General features: G+C 71.9%; 1 protein-coding gene across 1 annotated transcript; it reads right to left on the minus strand.

Moving 5' to 3' along the window:
- Window positions 1-78: 78 nt before the first annotated feature.
- Window positions 79-12,468, minus strand: SYN1 (synapsin I). The gene is made up of 12 exons (XM_072848974.1): window positions 12,333-12,468; window positions 9,928-9,985; window positions 8,349-8,502; window positions 6,327-6,416; window positions 5,631-5,693; window positions 4,500-4,639; window positions 3,795-3,863; window positions 2,984-3,086; window positions 2,740-2,877; window positions 1,846-1,906; window positions 261-408; window positions 79-97 (listed from the first exon to the last, which is right to left on the minus strand). The coding sequence occupies exons 1-12, from the start codon at window positions 12,466-12,468 to the stop codon at window positions 79-81; spliced, it is 1,179 nt and encodes a 392-aa protein (XP_072705075.1).
- Between the last annotated feature and the right edge of the window lie 1,003 nt (window positions 12,469-13,471).

The following is a 13,471-nucleotide window of genomic DNA, read 5'->3' on the forward strand; positions in this document are numbered from 1 at the left end:
CATCTATAGGCTCCCCCCAGGCAGCGAGGCGGCAGCAGCAGCTCCGGGGTTTTATTGCCCACTCCCCAGGGGGCAGGGCTAAGCGGGAGGGGCGGGGCTTCCACAGACAGACAGGCGGGCACAGCGAGTCAGGGCCACGGCACTGGCCCCGCCCCTTCCCCAGCAGGGGCGGGCGGGGGCGGGGCTTGCGGGGACGCAGAAGGGAGCAGGGCGGGGGGGGCCGGGCAGGGGGTCCCCCACACTTCGGGGTCCCCCCCCACGCTTGGGGGTCCCACGCACGCTTGGGGGTCCGCCCCACACTTGGGGGTCCGCCCCACACCTGGGGTCCCCCCTCAGTCGGCGAAGAGGCTGGCGAAGCTCTGCCGCAGGGAGCGGATGCTCTCGGCCCCCCCCTGCTCGGGGGCGGGGCTAGGGGGGAAGGGGCGGGGTCAGGGGCGGGACCCCAGGGGGCCGGCCCCCGCCCACACGCCCCCCCCCCCTCCAGGGCGGCCGGGCCCCGCCCACTTACCTGGGGGGTGGGGCTGCTCCGCCCGGTTTGGGGGCCAGGGGGTTTGGGGGCGAGGGGAGGGGCTTGGGGGCAGGGCTGGCGTGTGGTGGGCGGGGCCTGCGGGCCCGGGGGCGGGGCTGGGCAGCGGTGGGTGGGGACTGGGGGCGGGGCTGGGGCAGGGAAGGAGGTGGGGAGGCGGGGCTGGGGGAGGTGGGCGGGGCTTGAGGGCGGGGCTGGGGGGAGGTGGGCGGGGCTTGAGGGCGCGGCTGCCCCCCGGTGGATGGCGCTTGTGGGCGGGGCTGAGCGCTGGGCGGGGCTTGTGGGCGGGGTTGAGCGCTGGGCGGGGCTTGTGGGCAGGGCTGAGCACCGGGCAGGGCTTGTGGGCAGGGCTGAGCACTGGGCGGGGCTTGAGGGCGAGGCTGAGCGCCGGGCGGGGTTTGTGGGCGGGGTTGAGCGCTGGGCGGGGCTTGTGGGCGGGGCTGAGCGCTGGGCGGGGCTTGTGGGCGGGGTTGCACAGCAGCAGGCGGGGTCTGGGGGCAGGGCTGCGGGCCGGGGGCAGGGCTGGGCCGCCGATGGAGACAGTGGGGGGCGTGGCTGCGGGGAGGTGGGCGGGGCTGGTGGGCGGGGCTGCGGGGAGGTGGGCGGGGTTGAGGGCGGGGCTGCGCGGCAGCAGGCGGGGTCTGGGGGCGGGGCTGGGGACTCGAGGGGCGGGGCTGGGCGGGGCCCCGCGGCGGGCGGTGCTGGGTGGAGCCGGGCGCGGCGAGGCTCCGCCCCCGATGGGCGGGGCTGCCCCTGCGGCTGTGGGCGGGGCTGGGCGGGGCCAGACGGTGGCGGAGCCCCTGTGGGCGGAGAGAAACACCTCAGGTGGGCGGGGCTAGGAGGGGCGGGGCCAAAGGGGGCTCATTTGGGGGAATCACCCAATTTTGGGGCTCTCCCAGCACTGGGGGAGGGGCAGGGTTGGGGAGGGGCAATTTTGGGGCCTCCCAGGGGTTGGGGGTCCCTGGTTTTGGGGGGTCCCCAAGTTTGGGGGGAGGGGGGTCCCTTATTTTGGGAGGTTCCCAGATTTTGGGGGCGGGTCCCCATATTTTGGGGGCAGGCTCAGGGTTTTGGGGTCCCCCCATGTTTAGGGATCCCCGTATTTGGGGGGTGAGGTTTGGGGGACCCCCGGTTTGGGGGGTCCCCATTATTGGGGGTCCCAGGGTTTTGGGGGGATCCCCCACCTTGGGAGGGTCAGGTTTTGGGGTGTCCCCTGATTTGGGGGTCGCGACAATTGGGGGTCCCAGCATGTTGGGGGGGCCCCCTGGGGTTTTTTTGGGGTCCCTGTTTTTGGGGGTCCCCTGGGGTTGGGGGTCACTCACCCTGGGGTGGGGGTCGCTGCTGCGGGGGTCCCCGGCCGGGGGACCCCGATGTCGCCGGCATCTGTGGGGCAGAAAGGGGGGTGTGAAGACCCCAAAGGACCCCCAAAACTTAGGGGCTCCTGGAGGACTTGGGGGCTCCTGGAGGACTTGGGGCTCAGGGGGCTCCTGGAGGACTTGGGGGCTCAAGGGGCTTGTGGAGGACTTGGGGGCTCCTGGAGGACTTGGGGGCTCAGGGGGTCTTGGAGGACTTGGGGGCTCAAGGGGCTTCTGGAGGACTTGGGGGACTCCTGGAGGACTTGGGGGCTTCTGGAGGTCCTGGAGAACTTGGGGGTTCCTGGAGGTCTTGGGGGTCTCCTGGAGGACTTGGGGGTCTCAGGGGGGTCTTGGAGGACTTGGGGGTCCCAGAGGACTTGGGGGGCTCAAGGGGCTTGTGCAGGACTTGGGGGCTCCTGGAGGACTTGGGGGCTCAGGGAGGTCCTGGAGAACTTGGGGGTTCCTGGAGGACTTGGGGGTCTCAGGGGGTCTTGGAGGACTTGGGGAGGTCCCAGAGGACTTGGGGGGCTCAGGGGGTCCTGGAGGACTTGGGGGCTCAAGGGGCTCCTGGAGGTCCTGGAGGACTTGGGGGCTCCTGGAGGACTTGGGGGCTCAGGGGGTCTTGGAGGACTTGGGGGCTTCTGGAGGACTTGGGGGCTCAGGGGGTCTTGGAGGACTTGGGGGCTCAAGGGGCTCCTGGAGGTCCTGGAGGTCTTGGGGGGGCTCCTGGAGGACTTGGGGGCTCAGGGGGTCTTGGAGGACTTGGGGAGGTCCCAGAGGACTTGGGGGCTCAGGGGGGTCCTGGAGGACTTGGGGGCTCCTGGAGCCTTTGGGGGGCCTGTGGGGTGCCCGGGGTGTCACCTGTGGGCGTGGCCGTGCAGGGGAGGGGCTGCGTGGGCGGGGCAGCTCCGCCCTCATCCGGGCCAACACCAGCTCCACGATCCGGCCCCGATCCTCGGCCGCCCCCGGCCCCACCAGCGGCATCCAGGAGCCCAGCACCTGCGGGGGGGGGACGGGGACCCCGGCCTCTGGGTGGGGGGCACCCACCGGGCCGGGGTGGGGCCGGGACCCCCTGGGGGGAGGGCACCCAGGGGTGGGGGCTGACCTGGACGATGTGCTCCCGCCCGTCGGGCCCCCGCAGGGCCTCCACCCCGCAGATGTCGACGCCCCCGAAGAGGCGGGCGCAGGCGTCCACCCACCCACGGTGCCTGAGGGAGGGGCGGGGCCTGCCTCAGCCACGCCCACGGGCGGGGAAGCCCCGCCCCTCCCCGCCGGGCCCCTCCTCCCGTGGGCGTGGACAACTCCCCCCCACCACCACCCCCTGGGCACTTCCTGCGGAGCCACACCCCGAAGCCCCGCCCACTCGCGATGGCCACGCCCCCTCTAAAGCCACGCCCGCGCTCCACCCTAGCCCACAGCCCTTCCCCCATAGCCCCAGCTCGTCCCTGTAGCCCCGCCCCTCCTCGGAGGCCACACCCCCCGATAGCGATAGCCCCGCCCCTCTCTGAAAGCAACGCCCCGATAGCCCCGCCCCGTCCACGTACCACGCCCTTACCCCATAGCCCCGCCCCTTCCCCGTAGCCCCACCCCTCCCCATAGCTCCACCCGCTCGATGTAGCCCCGCCCCTTCCCCATAGCCCCACCCCTCCCCATAGCTCCACCCGCTCGATGTAGCCCCGCCCCTCATCTGCATAGCACCACCTCCTCCCCATACCCCCGCCCCATCCTGTAGCCCCGCCCCTCCTTTGTAGCCACACCCTGCCTCCAGAACCCCGCCCTTCCCTGCAGCCCCGCCCCTTGGTCACATAGTCCCGCCCCTCCCCTCACCTTTGCGGACCAGCCCCGCCCCCTGCCCATAGCCCCGCCTCTCGGAGACAAGCCCCGCCCCTCGGGGCCAGGCCCCGCCCCCGACTCACCGCGGGCTGAGGGCCACCGGCTCCAGCGGGGCCCCCTCCCCTGGCGAGTCCCCGGCCACCAGCGGCCACCTGGGGGGAGGGGACGGGGGACTCAGGGGTCAGGGGTCCGCGGGTGACGCCCCCATCCCCCACGTCCCCCCACGTCCCCCATCCCCCACATCCCTCCGTCCCCCACGTCCCCAACATCCCCCACCTCCCTCCATGTCCCCCCGTCCCCCGTCCCCCACCCCCGTGTCCCCTCCGTGTCCCCATCTCCCCCCGTGTCCCCATCTCCCCCTGTCCCCGTGTCCCCCCATCCCCCACCCCCCATGCCCCCACCCCCGTGTCCCCCTGTGTCCCCATGTCCCCCCGTGTCCCTGCTGTCCCCCCATCCCCCCATCCCCCCATCCCCGTGTCCCCCCGTGTCCCCATCTCCCCCCGTCCCCCACCCCCGTGTCCCCCCCGTCCCCCACCCCCCGTGTCCCCATCTCCCCCCGTCCCCCACCCCCCGTGTCCCCATGTCCCCCGTGTCCCCACATGCCCCCCGTGTCCCCCCGTGTCCCCACATGCCCCCGTGTCCCCCGTGTCCCCATGTCCCCGTGTCCCCATCTCCCCCGTCCCCCATGTCCCCCCACCCCCGTCCCCCATCTCCCCCCGTCCCCCACCCCCGTGTCCCCCCATGTCCCCCCACCCCCGTGTCCCCCCACCCCCATGTCCCCCCCTCACCGCAGGGCCCTGTACTCCTCCCCGATCCTCTGCACCCGCAGGCGCTGGCAGCCCCAGGCACCCCCGCACCAGGGCCCCCGCCCGGGCCCCGCCCATGGCCCCGCCACCGCCCCCAGCGCCTCCGGCGACCCCACCCGCACCTGCGGAGGGCGGGGACAGCTGTAGACACGCCCCCGGCCACGCCCACCCGGGACACGCCCACCCAAACACACCCCCCCCGGGAGTCCCACCGCCCCCTCCACCGGGATTCCCTTCACGCCGGGGGCGGGGACACCGCTAAGCCACGCCCCCGCGGGCCACGCCCCCGCGGACTACGCGCCAATCGGGCCACGCCCCCCCTCCCCGCCACGCCCCCCCCTGTAACCCCCCCCCCCCCCCCCCCATGCGCCCTCCGTGGGGACCCGGTCTGTGGGGGGGGCGGGGACACCGCTAAGCCACGCCCCCGCGAATCCGCCCCCTTGGACTACGCGCCAATCGGGCCACGGCCCCCATCCGGGCCACGCCCCATGTAAACACCCCCACCCCCCCCATGCGCCCTCCGTGGGGACCCGGTCTGGGGGGGCAGGGACACCGCTAAGCCACGCCCCCGCGGGCCACGCCCCCTTGGACTACGCGCCAATCGGGCCACGGCCCCCATCCGGGCCACGCCCCCATGTAAACACCCCCACCCCCATGCGCCCTCCGTGGGGACCCGGTCTGGGGGGGGAGGACACCGCTAAGCCACGCCCCGCAGGGCCCCGCCCAAATCGACCACACCCGAACAGGCCACGCCCCCCGGGGCTGCCCGGCCCCCCCAATAGGCATACGTGGGGGCGGGGACACCCCAGGCCACGCCCCCTCCCGCCCCCGATGGGGCCCCACCCCACCTGTAGAAGCCCCGCCCACATTGGCCCATAGACCACGCCCATACCCCCCCATGTCCCCTGGGTCACGCCCCCTCGGGGCCACGCCCCCTCGCGGGTTCATCACCAGGGAGGGGCGGGGCTTGGGGAAGGGGCGGGGCTTGGGAAGGGGCGGGGCTTGGGGAAGGGGCGCTGTCTGCAGGAGGGGCAGGGCGGGGAAGGGGCGGGGCCGCGGGAAGAGGCGGGGGCACGGAAAGGGGCGGGGCCGCGGAAAGGGGCGGGGCCTCACCGTGCCCACCCCGTCGGGGGCGGGGCTGAGCGTCACCGTCATGGGGAAGGTGGGGGCCGTCAGCTGGGGGAGCCCCAGTTACACCAGTTACACCAGTTACACCAGTTACACCAGTTACACCAGCGCCCCCAGTGCTCCCAGTTACCCCCAGTCCCACCCCAGCCCCTCCCAGTCCATCCCAGTCCATCCCAGTCCCTCCCAGTCCCACCCCAGTCCCTCCCAGTGCCCCCCAGCCCCCTCCCAGTGCCCTCCCAGTGCCCTCCCAGTCCCTCCCAGTCCATCCCAGTGCCCTCCCAGTGCCCTCCCAGTCCCTCCCAGTGCCCCCCAGCCCCCTCACAGTCCCTCCCAGTGCCTCCCAGTCCCTCCCAGTCCATCCCAGTGCCCTCCCAGTCCCTCCCAGTGCCTCCCAGTGCCCTCCCAGTGCCCCCCAGCCCCTCCCAGTCCCTCCCAGTGCTCTCCCAGTCCCTCCCAGCCCCCTCCCAGTCCCTCCCAGTCCATCCCAGTGCCCTCCCAGTCCCTCCCAGTCCCTCCCAGTGCTCTCCCAGTCCCTCCCAGTGCCCCCAGCCCCCTCCCAGTCCCTCCCAGTGCCCTCCCAGTGCCCTCCCAGTGCCTCCCACTGCCCCCCCGCCCCTCCCAGTCCCTCCCAGTGCCCTCCCAGTGCCCCCCAGCCCCCTCCCAGTCCCTCCCAGTGCTCACCAGTCCGCGGGGGCGGTTGCAGAAGCGCTGGGGGAGCAGGGGAAAGGCCTCGGGGCCCAGTTCCCGCTGCAGCCGCGCCAACTGGGCAAACTGGGAGAACTGGGAATGTCGGGGGGGGAGGGGGCGGGGGCGCCAGCCCTGCCCAGTGCTCCCAGTCTGCCCCAGTATCCCTCCCAGCGCCTCCCAGTATCCTCCTGTGTCTCCCAGTGCCTCCCAGTATGCTCCCAGTCCGCTCCCAGTCCCCCTCCAGTGACCCCCAGTCACGTCCCAGTGACCCCCAGTGTCCTCCCAGTCTCCCCCAGTCCACCCAGTTACCTCCCAGTTCCCTCACTGTACCCTCCCAGTGCCTCCCAGTGCCCACCCCGTGCCATCCCAGTCCCTCCCAGTTCCCCTAGTTACCTCCCAGTCCCCCCCAGTCCCCCTCCAGTGCCCCCCCAATCCCTCCCAGTGCCCCCCGGTCCCTTCCCAGTGCCTCCCAGTCCCTCCCAGTCCCCTCCCAGTCCCCCCAGTGCCCCCCAGTCTCCCCATTCCCCCCAGTCCCCCAGTGCCCCCAGTCCCTCCCAGTCTCTCCCAGTCCCTCCCAGTGCCCCCCAGTCCCTCCCAGTTCCCCCCAGTGCCCCCAGTCCCCCCAGTCCCTCCCAGTGCCCTCCAGTCCCCCAGTGCCCCCCATTCCCTCCCAGTCCCTCCCAGTGCCCTCCAGTCCCCCAGTGCCCCCCATTCCCCCCAGTCCCTCCCAGTGCCCTCCAGTCCCCCCAGTGCCCCCCAGTCCCTCCCAGTCCCCCAGTCCCTCCCAGTCCCCCAGTGCCCCCCAGTCCCTCCCAGTCTCTCCCAGTCCCTCCCATTCCCCCCCAGTCCCCTCCCAGTCCCCCAGTCCCCCCCCATTTCCCCCCAGTCCCCCAGTGCCCCCCAGTCCCTCCCAGTGCCCCCCAGTCCCCCATTCCCCCCAGTCCCTCCCAGTCCCTCCCAGTCCCCCCAGTGCCCCCCCATTCCCCCCAGTCCCTCCCAGTGCCTCCCAGTCTCTCCCAGTCCCCCCAGTGCCCCCCAGTCCCCCCAGTCCCTCCCAGTCCCTCCCAGTGCCCCCCAGTCTCCCCCATTCCCCCCAGTCCCTCCCAGTGCCCCCCCAGTGCCCCCCATTCCCCCCCAGTCCCTCCCAGTGCCCCCCAGTCCCCCCCAGTGCCCCCCATTCCCCCCAGTCCCTCCCAGTCCCCCCAGTACCCCCAGCCCCCCCATTCCCTCCCAGTCCCTCCCAGTCCCTCCCAGTCTCTCCCAGTCCCTCCCAGTGCCCCCCCAGTCCCCTCCCAGTCCCTCCCAGTCCCCCCAGTGCCCCCCAGTCCCTCCCAGTCTCTCCCAGTCCCCTCCCAGTGCCCCCCCAGTCCCTCCCAGTCCCTCCCAGTCCCCCAGTGCCCCCCAGTCCCTCCCAGTCTCTCCCAGTCCCCTCCCAGTGCCCCCCAGTCCCTCCCAGTCCCTCCCAGTGCCCCCCATTCCCCCCAGCCCCCCCATTCCCTCCCAGTCCCCTCCCACTGCACCCCCAGTCCCTCCCAGTTCCCCCCAGTGCCCCCAGTCCCCTCCCAGTGCCCCCCCAGCCCCCCCCATTCCCTCCCAGTCCCCTCCCACTGCACCCCAGTCCCCCAGTGCCCCCCAGTCCCTCCCAGTCCCTCCCAGTCCCCTCCCAGTGCCTCCCAGTGCCCCCCATTCCCCCCAGTCTCCCCAGTCCCTCCCAGTCCCCTCCCAGTCCCCTCCCAGTGCCCCCCATTCCCCCCATTCCCCTCCAGTGCCCCCCAGTGCCCCCCAGTCCCTCCCAGTCCCCTCCCAGTGCCCCCCCATTCCCCCCCAGTCCCTCCCAGTGCCCCCCAGTGCCCCCCCAGTCCCTCCCAGTCCCTCCCAGTGCCCTCCCAGTCCCCCCATTTCCCCCAGTCTCCCCAGTCTCCCCCAGTCTCCCCAGTCCCTCCCAGTGCCCCCCATTCCCCCCAGTCCCTCCCAGTCCCTCCCAGTCCCTCCCAGTGCCCCCAGTGCCCCACCCACCAGGCAGGGGGGATGGGCGAACCCGTACAGGGCGGGCAGGGGGTCGCTGCTGGGGACCCCCCCCAGGTGCAGCGCCACCAGCAGCCGCCGGGGGGCGCCCTCCGCCCCCCCCCCGGGCCGCTCCCGCACCAGCACGAAGTCGGGGCGCACCCGCCTGGGGTCAGGGGTCAGGGGTCAGGGGTGCCCCAACCCCAAAACCCCCGACCCCCTCCCCACCGACCCGGCCCCCAAATCCCCCCCCCGCACCCCAAAATCCCCCCATGACCCCCCCGTGCCCTCCCCTCCCCACCCCCGGGGCCCCCAAATCCCCCCCCCAAAACCCCCTGACCCCCCTCCCCACCCCCGGCCCCCAAATCCCCCCGCACCCCAAAATCCCCCATGACCCCCCGTGCCCTCCCCTCCCCCACCCCCCGGGGCCCCAAAACCCCCGTGACCCCCAAATTTGACCCTGCCCCCCCAAATCCCCCCCGCACCCCAAAACCCCCGACCCCCCAACCCCCTCCCCCACCCCCGGGGCCCCCAAATCCCCCCGGAACCCCCCAAAATCCGACCCTGCCCCCCCCAAACCCCCGCACCCCAAAACCCCCGACCCCCCTCCCCACCGACCCGGGGCCCCCAAATCCCCTCCCCCGCCCCCCAAATCCCCCGGGACCCCAAAACCCCCTCCCCCTCCCCCACCCCCCACGGCCCCCCAAATCCCCCCCCGCACCCCAAAATCCCCCATGACCCCCCGTGCCCTCCCCTCCCCACCCCCCGGGGCCCCCAAAACCCCCGTGACCCCCCAAATTTGACCCTGCCCCCCCAAATCCCCCCGCACCCCAAAACCCCCTCGACCCCCCCAACCCCCCTCCCCACCCCCGGGCCCCCAAATCCCCCCCGCCCCCAAATTCAGCCCCGAAATAGAGGGGGGGGGGGGGGACCCCCTAAATGGGGGTGGGGGCCCCAAATTGGGGGGGGGAGCCCAAAATTAGGGGGTCCCTAAATGAGGGGGCCTAAATGAGGGGGGCCCTAAATGAGGGGGCCCCAAATTGGGGGGCCCCCAAACGCACCGGCTCCCCCTCGGGGCGGCGATGGCGACGCTGAGGGCGCCGTGGGTGGAGGCCACCGGGGAGAGGGCGGCGAACAGGGCCTGGAGGGGACCCCAGTGTGGGGGGACCCAAAACCGGGGGGACCCCAAAACCCCCGGCCCCCAACCCCCCGCACCCCAAAACCCCCGGGAGACCCAACCCCCACCCAGGGAGCACCAAAATGACGCCCCCCAAATTGGGTCAAGGGAGGGGGCGCAAATCTGGGGGGCCCCGAAATCTGGGGGTCCCCCGACATATGGGGGGGCCGAAATATGGGGGCCCGAAATATGGGGGGCCCTGAACTATGGGGGCCTGAAAATATGGGGGGCCCTGAAATATGGGGGGCCCGAAATATGGGGGGGCCTGAACATGGGGGCCGGGGGGGCCCGAAGGCTATGGGGGGGGCCCCCTGGGGGGCCCGAACATGGGGGGCTATGGGGGACCCCGAATATGGGGGACCCCGAAATATGGGGGGGACCCCAAAATCTGGGGGGGGGGGCCCCCGCTCTCACCTGCTCCACCCGCAGCTCCACGTCGCCGTGCACGGATTTGCCGCGGAAGAGCTTGACCCTGGGGGGCCCCACGGGTGAGCCCCCCAAGTGCGCCCCACATCTGGGCCCCCAAGTGCGCCCCACATCCGGACCCCCAAGGCTGAGCGCCCCAAGTGCGCCCCACATCTGGGCCCCCCAAGTGTGCCCCACATCCGGCCCCCCAAGTGCACCCCACATGCGGACCCCCAAGGGTGAGCCCCCCAAGTGCGCCCCACATCCGGACCCCCAAGTGCGCCCCACATGCAGACACCCAAGTGCGCCCCACATCTGGGCCCCCCAAGTGCGCCCCACATGCGGACCCCCAAGTGCGCCCCACATCCGGACCCCCAAGGGTGAGCGCCCCAAGTGCGCCCCACATCTGGGCCCCCCAAGTGTGCCCCACATGCAGACCCCCAAGTGCGCCCCACATGCGGACCCCCAAGGGTGAGCTCCCCAAGTGCGCCCCACATCCGGACCCCAAGTGCGCCCCACATGCAGACACCCAAGTGCGCCCCACATCTGGGCCCCCCAAGTGCGCCCCACATGCGGACCCCCAAGTGCGCCCCACATCCGGACCCCCAAGGGTGAGCGCCCCAAGTGCGCCCCACATCCGGCCCCCAAGTGCACCCCACATGCGGACCCCCAAGGGTGAGCCCCCAAGTGCGCCCCACATCCGGACCCCCAAGTGCGCCCCACATGCGGACACCCAAGTGCGCCCCACATCCGGCCCCCAAGTGCACCCCACATGCGGACCCCAAGGCTGAGCGCCCCAAGTGCGCCCCACATCCGGCCCCCAAGTGCGCCCCACATGCGGACACCCAAGGGTGAGCCCCCAAGTGCGCCCCACATCTGGGCCCCCAAGTGCGCCCCACATCCAGACCCCCAAGGGTGAGCGCCCCAAGTGCACCCCACATCTGGGTCCCCCCAAATCTCAGCCCCCCCAAGTGCCCCCCAAATCCGAGCCCCCCAAACCTGAGCCCCCAAGTGCCCCCCAAATCTGAGCCCCCAAACCTGAGCCCCCAAGTGCCCTCCAAAGCTGGGCCCCACCCAATGCTGAGCCCCCAAGTGCGCCCCAAATCTGAGGGCCCCAAATCTGAGCCCCCCAAGTGCCCCCCACATCTGGGCCCCCCAAGTCTGAGCCCCCAAGTGCCCCCCAAATCTGGGCCCCCAAATCCGAGCCCCCAAATCCGAGCCCCCAAGTGCCCCCAAAGCTGGGCCCCACCAAAATCTCAGCCCCCAAGTGCCCCCCAAATCCGAACCCCCAAATCTGAGCCCCCCAAGTGCCCCCCACATCTGGGCCCCCCAAAGCTGAGCCCCCAAGTGCCCCCAAATCTGAGCCCCCCAAGTCTGAGCCCCCCCCAAATCTGAGCCCCATGGTGCCCCCACATCTGAGCCCCCCAATTCTGGGCCCCCAAGTGCCCCCAATCTGAGCCCCCAAATCTGAGCCCCCAAGTGCCCCCAAATCTGGGCCCCCCAAATCCGAGCCCCCAAGTCTGAGCCCCCCAAGTGCCCCCAAATCTGGGCCCCCCCCCAAATCTGAGCCCCCCCCAAAAGCGACCCCCCAAACCTGAGCCCCCCAAATTTGCCCCCAACCCCCCAACCCGACACCCCAAACTCCGACGCCCCCCAAATTGACCCCCCCAATCTGAGCCCCCCAAATCTGAGCCCCTCCCCCGCATGCTGTGCCCCTCCCCAGCACCCGGGGGGGTTGGGGTCCCCTGGGGGGTTGGGTGCGGGGGAGGGTGGGGTCCCATGGGGGGTTGGGGTGCAGAGGGGGGAGGGTGGGGTCCCATGGGGGGGTTGGGGTCCCGGGGGTTTTGGGGGGTCCCTGAGGGGATTTTGGGGTCCCCTGAGGGGGTGGGGGTTGGGGGTCCAGGGTTCCGGGGGGTGGGGGGTCCATGGGGGGTTGGGGTCGGGGGGGATTTTGGGGTCCCGGGGGGTTGGGGTGCGGGGGGTTGGGGGTCCCGGGGGGATTTTGGGGTGCAGGGGGATTTTGGGGGTCCCGGGGGTGGGGGTTCAGGGGGTTGGGGTCCCCGGGGGGGTTGGGGGTCGGGGGGATTTTGGGGTCCTCAGAGGCGTTTTGGGGTGCGGGGGGTTTGGGGGGTTGGGGTGCGGGGGGTTGGGGGTCCCCGGGGGGGGATTTTGGGGTCCCAGAGGGGGGTTTTGGGGTGCGGGGGGGATTTTGGGGTCCCGGGGGGGTTTTGGGTCCCCGGTGGGGTTTTGGGGTCCCCAGAGGCGTTTTGGGGTGCGGGGATTTTGGGGGTCCCCGGGGGGTTTTGGGGTCCCGGGGGGTGGGGTCCCAGGGGGTTTGGGCGTCCCCGGGGGTTTGGGGTCCCGGGGGTGGGGTCCCGGGGTTCGGGGTGCGGGGGTCCCGGGTCCGTACGTACCAGTCGGTGCCGGGGGCGATGACGAGCAGCAGCGGGGCGGGGGAGGGGCGCGGGGGCTCGGGGCTCCCTCCCCACCCACCCCCCACCCCCCGCCAGGAAGTTTCCCGTCCGAGAGCCGGCGCCGCAGGTACTGCATCCCGCTATAGGGGCTATAGGCGCCGCTGGGGGCGGGGCCGGGGAGGGGCTACGGGGGCGGGGCGTGAGGGGCGGAGCTATAGGGGCGGGGGTTGAAGGGGGCTATAGGGGTCGGAGCTATAGGGCTAGAGGGGCCTATAGGGGACAGGGGTTAGAGGGGCCTATAGGGGTCGGAGCTATAGGGGGCGGGGGCTGGGGGGCCTATAGGGTCGGAGCTATAGGGCTAGAGGGGCCTATAGGGGACAGGGGTTAGAGGGGCCTATAGGGGTCAGACCTATGGGGCTAGAGGGGCCTATAGGGGTTGGAGCTATAGGGAGCAGGGGCTAGAGGGGCCTATAGGGGTCAGAGCTATAGGGGGCAGGGGGGTCTAGAGGGGTTGGAGCTACGGGGTTGAGGGCTATAGGGACCCGCTATAGGGGTAGGGAGCTGGGGGAGGGGGGCTATAGGGGATGGAGCTATAGGGGTTGGGGGCTATAGGGGTAGGAGCTCTAGGGGGTCAGAGCTAGAGGGGTCAGGGGCTATAGGGGCCTAGAGGAGCCCACTATAGGAGTAGGGAGCTCCAGGGGTCGCCCTATAGGGGTTGGAGCTATAGGGGGTCACCCTATAGGCGCCCACTAAGGGGATCAGGGGCTATAGGGGAGTCACTTTATAGGGGCCCTCTGTAGGGGTGGGGGATAGAGGGTGTCACCCTATAGAGACTCGCTATAGGGGTCAGGTCTATAGGGGCTCAGCCCTATAGGGGCTATAGGGGTGCGGCTGAAGGTGCCTATAGGGGCCCCGTAGAGGGGACGGCACCCCTGGGGCTATAGGGGCCTATAGGGGTAGGGAAAGGAGCTGTCAGAGCAGGCCCTATAGAGGAAGAAGGTCTATAGGGGGAGGCCCTACAGCGCAAGGAGCTATAGAGGCAGAAAACCCTATAGGAAGGGGGTCTATAGGGGAAGAAAGGCTGGGGGGCCTAAGGCTGCCCTATAGGAAAACCCTATAGGAGAAGGGGGCTATAGAGG

The sequence above is a fragment of the Ciconia boyciana genome, chromosome 34 (genome assembly GCF_034638445.1).
Source record: "Ciconia boyciana chromosome 34, ASM3463844v1, whole genome shotgun sequence".
Classification (NCBI taxonomy): Eukaryota; Metazoa; Chordata; class Aves; order Ciconiiformes; family Ciconiidae; genus Ciconia; species Ciconia boyciana.